At 44.2% G+C, this 10,811-nt stretch overlaps 1 protein-coding gene across 2 annotated transcripts; it reads left to right on the top strand.

Annotated features, from left to right (window-relative positions):
* The first annotated feature begins 5,752 nt into the window (after positions 1-5,752).
* On the top strand, positions 5,753-10,516 carry CCR5 (C-C motif chemokine receptor 5). 2 transcript variants are annotated; one of them, XM_074312499.1, is made up of 2 exons: positions 5,753-5,890; positions 7,476-10,516. In XM_074312499.1, the coding sequence occupies exon 2, from the start codon at positions 7,487-7,489 to the stop codon at positions 8,543-8,545; it is 1,059 nt and encodes a 352-aa protein (XP_074168600.1). In that variant the 5' UTR covers positions 5,753-5,890; positions 7,476-7,486; the 3' UTR covers positions 8,546-10,516. The 2 variants fall into 2 exon arrangements, with proteins under 2 accessions (XP_074168600.1, XP_074168599.1); XM_074312498.1 differs by having other exon boundaries at positions 5,825-6,910; positions 7,476-8,806.
* The last annotated feature ends 295 nt before the right edge of the window (positions 10,517-10,811 follow it).

Here is a 10,811-nt window from a genome sequence, read left to right as displayed (position 1 = left end):
AGTGTCTGCTTGTTTTGATGATTTGCACAGGGCATGCGGGACGTGGTGCATGGGCTGGGAAAGGGGTTATCCTGCAAAGGGCCTAGAGGACAGAGACAGCGGGAATGGAGAGGACGGAATGGTGAACCTCCCAACCCCACTTGCCAGGATGAGTGTCTGAGACAGAAGGTGAAGTGTGCTGGAAGTCATAGCACCCCAGCCTCACTGGTGAGGCACACAGGTGACCAAGTGTGACATTGATCAGGTGAGGGGCATTCCTCCTATTTCTTCAAGGACCATAACGGCTCTCTGCCTCTCCCGGAGAAGGTGGCTTTGGAGACACTGGGGCTTTCTCCTTAGCGGGGATATCAAAACCCTGACAGCAACACTCAGAACATGCTGTCCATATTAGTGAACAATGGAAAGAGCCCAACTATCTAATAATAGGCTCCGTCAAGTATAGTTTTGGCATTCTGTTGAACAAAAGGCAGACATGGGATTCCACTGAGATGAAATTAAAGAACAGCACACCTAATCCATGATGATGGACATCACAGTGGCCTTCACCTCTGGGCAGGGCACAGAGGCACCATCTGGGGTGGGGTGATGGGGATATTATCCCTCTCATCTCAATCTGGGTGGTGGTTACATGGTACATACATATCAAAACTTCACCGAGCTGTACACCTAGGATTAGTGGGCTTTGCCGCATATAAGTTATACCTCAATAAAAACCACAGTTAAAGAACTATATTTATAAAGAATAACGTGAGGAAATGCCTGTGATGCAAGATTTGGCAAAAAAAAAAAAAAAAAGTGCACAGAACTGGTATATGAATGAGAACAATTAATCAAAAAGTATGCATAAGAAAAGGTCTGAATTCACATAGACCAATGGAATAGAATTGAGAACCCAGAAATAAAACCACATAAATATGGACAGATAATTTTTGACAAAGAAGCTAAAAACATAATGGAGCAAAGACAGCCTCTTCAATAAATGGTGCTGGGAGAATTGGATAGCCACATGCAAAAGAGTGAAACTGGACTGCTATTTGTCACCATGTACCAAAGTCAATTCAAAACGAATCAAAGACTTAAGCATAAGACCTGACACAATAAACTGCATAGAAGAAAACATAGGTACTAAACTTATGGACCTTGGGTTCAAAGAGCATTTTATGAATTTGACTCCAAAGGCAATGGAAGTAAAAGCTGAAATAAACGAACGGGACTATATGAAACTTAAAAGCTTCTGCACAGCAAAAGAAACCATCGACAAAATAAAGAGGCCACCAACTGAATGGGAGAAGATTTTTGCAAACAGTGCCTCCGATAAGGGCCTAATATCCAGAATATACAAGGAACTCATGCAACTCAACACCAAAAAAACAAACAACCCAATTGAAAAATGGGCAGAGGATTTGAAGAGACATTTCTCCAAAGAGGACATACAAATGGCAAATAGACATATGAAAAAATGCTCAACATCACTAACCAACAGAGAAATGCAAATCAAAACCACAATGAGATATCACCTCACCCCAGTCAGAATGGCTATCATCAATAAGACAAATAGTAACAAGTGTTGGAGGGGCTGTGGAGAAAAAGGAACCCTCATACACTGTTGGTGGGAATGCAGACTGGTGCAGCCATTATGGAAGGCAGTGTGGAGGTTCCTCAAAAAATTACAAATAGAATTGCCATATAACCCAGGAATCCCTCTCCTGGGTATCTACCCAAAAAATCTGAAAACATTTAGAGATAAAGACACGTGCCCTCCAATGTTCATTGCAGCTTTGTTTACGGTGGCCAAGACATGGAAACAACCAAAACGTCCTTCGATAGATGAATGGATAAAGAAGTTGTGGTATATATACACAATGGAATACTATTTGGCGGTAAGAAAAGATGATATAGGAACATTTGTGACAACATGGATGGATCTTGAGAGTGTAATGCTGAGCGAAATAAGTCAGACAGAAAAAGCAGAGAACCATGTGATTTCACTGATATGTGGTATATAAACCAAAAACAACAAAAGAACAAGACAAACAAATGAGAAACAGAAACTCATAGACACAGACAATAGTTTAGTGGTTACCAGAGGGTAAGGGGGTGGGGGTGGGAGATGAGGGTAAAGGGGATCAAATATATGGTGATGGAAGGAGAACTGACTCTGGGTGGTGAACACACAATGGGATTTATAGATGATGTAATACAGAATTGTACACCTGAAATCTATGTAATTTTACTAACAATTGTCACCCCAATAAATTTAATAAAACATATAAAAAATTTAATAAAAAAGAAAAAAAAGAAAAGGTCTGAATTGAAACACATCGTATGTTAAGAGGGATGTTTTGAGATTGTGAGGCTATGCCTAATTTTTTCCTACTGTCATTTTTCTGTTTTCCCTGACTTCATTCATTGAGCATGTGTTGGTTTTATAATTAACATTTGTTTTAAAAACTAAAAGATGCATTCGCTATTTTTACAGACTATCTCACTGCTGACTGACATTGACCTGAAGTCCACTTGAGCCCCAAGTCTGTTCATGGGAGCTGCTGTGTGGCAGGGTTTCAGCTCACTGTGCTCATGCCGTTGACCTTTTGAGCCCAAGGAGAGGATTGGACGTTCTTTCCATCCTGCTGATGAAGCTCTGAGTATATGGTCCAGAGACAGCCTGGGTAAGGAGGGTGAAGCAACCCTTGGAACTTGAGTGCAATGACTAGATGCCAAGCAGCTGGTTAGGAGCTGGTCAGTGCCCCAAAAGCAGGGCTGGGACGAGACATCCTCCAATACGGGCATCAAGTCTAGAGTGACAAACCAGTCCAAAGATCATTTCTGGTGGGGAGTCTGAATGCCATACATATGAGGACGAGAGCACTGCAGAGTGGGAGGGACAGAATAAAAAGAAAATCAGAGACCAGGAAACTAAGTCACTGCGTTATAAATGTATAGTTTGTTGTCAGGATTTTTGTACCCAGATAATGTTTCATTGATGAAATGCTGAAGACATTCCCGTGGGTCCTCACTTCCTGTTCATCATGGGGACAAACCCCTATCCCAAGAGGTGACCTGAACTCACCTCCGGACCCAGAAACCTGGGAGGGCATAACGCACCCTGCTGAACTACATGCTTCCTTATTTCAGCCTGTGGATCCAACATGTATTTTCAAAATTAACGTGACCATGGAGTCACTTAGTATTTAAAGGAGGAGGGGCCTTTGGGACCCCCAGGCCTGGCACATCACTTGACAGAGGAGGAAATGAAAGCTCAGAAAAGAAAAGGAATATCTTGCCGAGAGAACACAGCCAGGCAGCAGCAGTGTGGGTGACGGCGCCTCTCTCACTGCTCCACACTGCCCTCTGGGGGTGAGCATGCCGGCTGGTGCTTGGCACCCTCCCACCCAAGGCCGACACAGGACACAGAGCAAAACCCCTGCTCTGCGTTATTGGACAGTCACTGTCTCATACAGAAAGGGGATGTTTATCCAGCAGTATCTCGGGGTTCTACACAGTGTATTATCAGCAAACACAAGGCTACTCTTCCAAGAACCAACTCTATTTATTACCTATTTTATTAATTTATTTTATTAGTCTACTCTATTAATTTATTTGCTACCCATTTTGTGAACTCTTTCTAAAGCATACTTTGTATTTCACTGCTTAAACAGCACAGAGGACAGATAGCTTCAAAAGGCCCTACCCTTGCTACACCATTTGATCTTTTCTTCTGGCACGTAGTAGGTACTATGTGAGTGATAGACAGCAACATTATTTTTCTAAGCCCTGCTGAAAAACTACAGGCCACATAGAATTTCTCCCTCCTCTAATCCCTCTTTAAAAAAATTCCCATCCTGTGCTCAGTTCGGCAGCACATACACTAAAAAATGGTTGCCTCCTTTGGCAGCCATTAGCTTGTTCTCTGTATCTGTGGGTCTGTATATTATTTTATCTTGACCACAGGCCTATCAGGTAGGTTTGTGTTGGGGGGCAGGGGTTTGCCCCATTTCACAGATAAGAAAGCTAAGGCCTGGAGACTTTCAGTAACTTGTTCAAATCAAATAGTAAAGAGTGAAGCTGGGGTTTAAATCCAGCTACATGTCGGGGCCGGCTCGGTGGCTCAGGCGGTTAGAGCTCCATGCTCCTAACTCTGAAGGCTGCCGGTTCGATTCCCACATGGGCCAGTGGGTTCTCAACCACAAGGTTGCCAGTTCGATTCCTTGACTCCCACAAGGGATGGTGGGCAGTGCCCCCTGCAACTAAGATTGAACAGGGCACCTTGAGCTAAGCTGCCACTGAGCTCCCAGATGGCTCAGTTGGTTGGAGTGCATCCTCTTAATCACGAGGTTACCGGTTCGACTTCCACAAGGGATGGTGGGCTGTCCCCCCTGCAACTAGAAAATGGCAACTGGACCTGGAGCTGAGCTGCGCCCTCCACAACTAAGACTGAAAGGACAACAACTTGAAGCTGAATGGCACCCTCCACAACTAAGATTTTCTTAGAATTTTATTAAACAAATCTCTCTAAGAAAGGATCAGTAAATGAGTGACTAAGAGTTTGATGTTCATTGAGTGTATATTCTGTGCTAAATTCTGGACGTAATTCATGCAATCCTCCCAACAAACCCATGAAACAACTAGTATTACTCAGCCCATTACACAGATGAGAAAGCTGAGGGTAGGGCCAGGCTTCAAGCTCAGGCTATCTGACTGCAGAGGACACCCGCTTAGCCCCTGTGTTAGGCTGCCTCCACAGGTTTGGGGTCTCCTTTCCCTCAGATTACAAGCCAATGCTTCTTGGTCTAGAGCGGAGGAAATGGAAGCCCCTAGAGGGCACTCTTGTGGCTCAGGAGTGACTCCCTGCTCTGTTGTCAGCTCTGTTGTCAACACTTGAGGTTTTTAGATAAATAACCAACCACCAAGAAAGCTCGATTTGACTGTCTGTAGTATTGTCATATAATCCTGAACTTGACCCTATTTTTCTGGCATCTGTTGCTCATTCCATATTGAAAATTTCTCAAAGCTCCAAATAGGCTGTATCCTTGGGGTGAGGAACTCTGCCAGATATATATATATATATCTGGCACAGTACAAGCACCCATCAATGGCTCCAGAATTGCATATACAGGATGAACTTGAACGTTTGCCTGCTGGTTTGGAGGGCTGCAAAATAGTGAATAAGTGAAAATTCGTAATGACATGCCCCATTAGGGACCCAATCCAGAGAAATTTAGGCAACGTGTTTAGCTCACAGGTGAACCTATAGTCGAAATGCTTTAGAGAACCACTTGTTTTAGTTTACAGAAAAAATCCATACTGGGTGGTGAATGACTGTGTGGAGTTGTGGTAAGCAAGGAGGGGTGGGCAGAAGGTGGGGGGAAGGCAGCACGGAGCTAACATGAAGTACCTGCCTGTCAGCTTCAGGTTGGTCTGAGTTGGCTTTCACTGAGGACAAACAGCAAGAGAACCAGACTCTCTCGCCCTTTTAGCCTCACCACTGATAAGCTCTGTACAAATCATGTTTCTTGGCCAGCAGTTTCTTTCAGTAAAATGAGGGCTTTGACTAGATGCATGTGGATGTTCTTCTCATTCTAATATCCTTCAATTCTTTCTGTTCCTAACAGACTCTGCGTAGTTGGATGAGCAGAGAACCCAAAGAAAACAGGGTAACCAGGGAAGCCCACACACTTTCAGGCCAGAGGTCTATTTTAAGCTTAATTTAAATATAAAAAAAAAAAAGAAAAAGAACTGTTCTCTAATTTTTTGTTCTTCATTAAAACTCCGCCCCCACTGTGCATTTCTGTGCGTTTCCTACTTTTAGGCTGTCTCTATGCTTGATTTGCACAGCTCAGCTGACCAGAGGAGCTGAGACATCCGTCACCCTGCAAGCGACTCATCCCCGGTAAGTCACTTTTCAACCACTTTGGCTGTTAATTAGCTCAGCTTCTGTAATGAGTACAAGCCTTTACAGGAAATCCATAGGAGACACTAGGCAAACACCAAGTTCTCATAAAACTATCTTAAAATACAATCTTTAAGATAAGGAAAAAGTTAGAATTTAGAATGAGTTTCTGACTGTGATAACATCAAAGATACAAAACATGATTGTGAATGAAAGATTTTAAAGGGGACAATATTATTTTTAAAAAAAAAACCCTCACTTTTCAAAAGAAAGATTTTCAGAGAGATAGTTCTTGGCCAAAATCTTGGTAGATTACCTTCTGGTAAGGAGAGCTAAAACCTCCCAGCAACATGCCCTCTGGACTGGTGCCCAACCAGAAGTTGTGTCTAAGTCTGGTTCTTTTGGATTTTTTCCCCAGCATAGAGGAATCCTAAAAATTGTCCAAGTGGATATCAAATTATAAATTTCAAATAAAGTCTCCCTTTAATATATTAGTTCCTCAGCATATTTAGTATGATTCTTTTTCTGGATCAGAATTTAAAGGGGAAATTTTCTGGGTGTTTCTCCCAGCTGCCTAATCTTAGTTATGGGGAGCTTGAGACTCACAAGAGTTAGAGAGACTGCTCAGTCCAGAGTGGGACTGAAACAGACCAGGCAAGCTGCTGGGTTGTGAAGGGACTGAGCTAACCCAGAAAGAATGGTGGTAGATGGCACGTTGTCCACTTGGCCATTTCTTGGGTATGTGGGGATCTCTTATTTAGAGCAACCCAGGAACTATAAACACAAACTTCAGAGGAAATGTGAGAATGGCAGTTTGGATTTTACAATTGGCTGTTGGCTCCTATGACTTTCTCGGGGGACCTGGACATCAGCCCACTTCATTCTGACTCCATCAAGAAACCAGGTTGATGGTCCTTCTTTAGTTCTGTCGCCAAGGAGTGAGAGACAAGGTGGCATGGTGGATGAGAGTGCAGGCTGCCTGTGTTCAAAACCAGTTACTTCCCAGCTGTGTGCCTTTGGGTAAGTTGGTCATCCTCTCTGGGCTTTGAGGTCCTTAGCTGCAAAATGGGGACAGCAGCATGACCTGCCTCATTGGGTCACTTGGAGGATTAGTTGAATAAATGGACATGAAGCTTAGAACAGCAGTCAGCATGCAGCATGCCACTGGGAACTGTCGAGTATCATAGCACAGTCGTGGTGAGGCTCGTGTAAGCTCACTGCAGGAATGGACCGCTGCAGCCCAGATTGTAAGACAACGTTGGGTAGGCGGTGCCTGACTCAGTTTCTTGAAATCATTATCAAAGCTTCATTCACTCCTCATGCCTAGGAAACACCAGACTTTATTTGGTGAGATGGGGCTTTCGTGAATTTCCCCAACAGAGCAAGGGAGCAGGGAAGCTAGCAGCAAACCTTCCCTTTATTATAAAAGTTTATTGTTTAGCCAGAAAACTGGAGTTCAGTTAAATGTAGAAATCTATGTGTCGATTTTAAGAAGCTATTCACTTATAAGACAGTTTGCATTCATAGCGGATTAATAAGGACATTCTAAGACTTTATAAAAAAAGCACTGTTTCTTTATTCACAGGGTTGAACAAGATGGATTATTCAATGTCAACTCCGACCTATGACATCGATTACGATACATCAGAGCCCTGCCAAAAAACCAACGTGAAGCAAATCGCAGCCAGGCTCCTGCCCCCGCTCTACTCGCTGGTGTTCATCTTCGGTTTCGTGGGCAACCTGCTGGTCGTCCTCATCCTGATAAACTGCAAGAAGCTGAAGAGCATGACTGACATCTACCTGCTCAATCTGGCCATCTCCGACCTGCTTTTCCTCATCACCATCCCATTCTGGGCTTACTATGCGGCAAACGAGTGGCTCTTAGGAAATGCGATGTGTAAGTTATTCACAGGGATGTATCACATCGGTTATTTTGGCGGCATCTTCTTCATCATCCTCTTGACGATCGATAGGTACCTGGCTATCGTCCATGCCGTGTTTGCTTTAAAGGCCAGGACAGTCACCTTTGGGGGGGTGACAAGTGGGGTCACCTGGGTGGTGGCTGTGTTCGCCTCTCTTCCGGGAATCATCTTCACCAAATCCCAAAAAGAGGGTCTTCATTATACATGCAGCCCTCATTATCCATCTACTCAGTATCATTTCTGGAAGAATTTCCAGACCTTAAAGATGGTCATCTTGGGCCTGGTCCTGCCACTACTTGTCATGGTCATCTGCTACTCAGGAATCCTGAAGACCTTGCTTCGCTGTCGGAATGAGAAAAAGAGGCACAGGGCCGTGAGGCTCATCTTCACCATCATGATCATTTACTTTCTTTTCTGGGCTCCCTACAACATCGTCCTTCTCCTGAGTACCTTCCAGGAATTCTTTGGCCTGAATAACTGCAAAAGCTCTAACAGGATGGACCAAGCCATGCAGGTGACAGAGACCCTTGGGATGACGCACTGCTGTATCAACCCCATCATCTACGCCTTCGTTGGGGAGAAGTTCAGAGACTACCTGGCAGGGTTCTTCCGGAAGCATATCGCCAAACGCCTCTGCAAACACTGTGCGATCTTCCAGCGAGAGGCTCCTGAGCGCGTCAGCTCTGTTTATACTCGGTCCACTGGGGATCAGGAAATCTCTGTCGGCTTGTGACCTGGACTCTGTTTTTATATACAGACTGAGCAGGGGAGCAGTTCTTTTGAAAAGGAAGTTACTGTCATTGAGGGTCTAAGACCCATCCATCTATGTGGCATCTGCTCCAAGTATAGGAGATAGTTCAAGGCCATCAATTCTAGAACGCTAAATCGAAACATTGTGGGTGAAATACCAACCTTGTCATCTCCCCTCCACATACACCAACTTCTTGGCAAACTCTCCCTTCACTGCAAAATCTCATTATTAAAAAAAAAAAAATCCCCAGAGAACTGCTGGTTCTTGAGTTTGGTTACCTGACCAGGAATAACAAAGTCAATTGAGAAACATTGTATAGTTGCTTACTACACAAGGCAACATACAGGTTGTAAATGTGTTTAAAACAGGTGATTGTCTTGCCATGGGGAAGAGATGTGAAGTGATCTGTTAAAGAAGGACATCTTCCTTGTGTGATGTTCCTCTAAGGTGGGTTAATAAGTTCCACAGATGTTTAGGACCAGGTGAGAGCCGTTGGCCGGGAGAGAGCGGGGAAAGCTTCTCTAGGGGGAAGGGATCCGAAGGGGTGGGCTGTGGGAGGAGAGGGAAGCTGAGCTTCAGGCTGCAGGTGCTGCGTGGGCAAAGACGTGCAGCTGGGTGGGGGAGGCCCTGGGAGGGAGGATGAGGCTGGATTATGAGGCCCCTGGACAGCACAGCTCGCCCAAGTCTGACAGCAGAACAAGGGACCCCAGCCAGTGTTGCAGGAGGCTCATTCTGTACCCAAAGGATGACCTGGAAAGGTGAGCGTTTAGGGCAAGGAGACCAGCAACAGAAAGGTCAGGACAAGGAGGCCTCCGCATAGGTTGAGGCGCAGGGGATGGGAAGGAGGGGGTGCAGATTCACAGCATTTAGAATGGGAGGCAGCAGAACTGGGAGAGGTCTTAGACGGGAGGTGAGCGGTACAGAGGAGTCAGAAACCCTAGGCTTCAAGTGTGCAGATTGGCGATGCATGGAAGGAGGAAGAGGTTTAGGTGAGAAACAGGAGGGGTAGGTGGCAGAGGAGGGGTTGGTTTTGTGAGCTTACACACATCCTGGGCTGTTTCTCATTCGCGCACATCCTCCCCATCCCAGCTCAACCGTGAGGCATCAGGTTTGTGAATGCATGAGCCTGAGGTCCAGGGACTCTTCTAGGTTAGATATGAGATCGAGTGAACACTGATGACAGAGTTAATAAAAATCCAGAGCTTTATAAACACTGAGGCAAGATGTGAGGGAAGCCCAAGTGACTGAGTTTCTGTCTGTCTGGGGCACAACACTGTTTGAGTGTCGTCTTCCGGATTTAACTATCAGTAGTCAAAAGGGAGAAGGAACATATTCATTTGGAAACAGGCTGCCCCCAACTTTATAACCCATAAAAAGTACAATTTACCAACCTCCCTGTCTCAGGCCAAGTGTGAGAATGTGGGGGCCTTTAGATACTCCTTCCAGAAGCCTTTTCCAGACAAATGGAACCAAAACACTAAGGGACTTATTCATTCCAAAGGGAGGGCTATGATTCTTTTTTTTTTTTTTTTTTTTTTTTGCAGTTGCTACTTTTATTGTTTTGTACATGTCTGAGGATGTTTTGAATTTAGGGGTAGCTGAGACCATGGTGGCAAAGATTAGGTGGGGAAACACAAAGGAGTGAGAATCACGCAGGAGATTAAGGTGTCAGAATAACAAGAGGTGCTACTGATTTCTCTCAAACTCTGAAACCTGAAAGTTGAGGGTTGGGGCTGTCCCCAATGTGAAGTGACTGGAGTGCCTGTTCTTTCGCTCTTAAGGCTGTTGAAAATGTGTAAGTAGCATATGACCCTAGCCTCTGGATCAATTCAAAGACATTCTGATATCTTTGTGTGTATATGCATATATATGATGTTCTTATGATATAGAAAGTTGTAAATTGATTCAAAGAAAATATGCATCTAATAAAAGCCACTCTGAAATAATTGATCATATTTTTGTTCTTTCAGTCAAGTGCACATTTAGAGATTAGCACACACACACAATTGTGAGATTAGCACACACATTTTGTAAGTAGCTATTTGGGAAAATTTCACACACACACATATTGAGAATTATGTTTCTTTTTAAATATTTTTAAAAGTTGACCCTCTATCTGGGTCAAATTGCCAGAATAATTTGTATTTCAAGATGCTACCTCCAAGCGTGGAGTTTCTGAGCAACTGACCCTGAAACATTTACATTTCAAATTTATCTCTACTACTCAAGCAAAAGAATTGAGACATTT

This window comes from Rhinolophus sinicus, linkage group LG10 (genome assembly GCF_036562045.2).
Source record: "Rhinolophus sinicus isolate RSC01 linkage group LG10, ASM3656204v1, whole genome shotgun sequence".
NCBI classification, from domain to species: Eukaryota; Metazoa; Chordata; class Mammalia; order Chiroptera; family Rhinolophidae; genus Rhinolophus; species Rhinolophus sinicus.
This window is presented reverse-complemented; position numbering and strand designations above follow the sequence as displayed.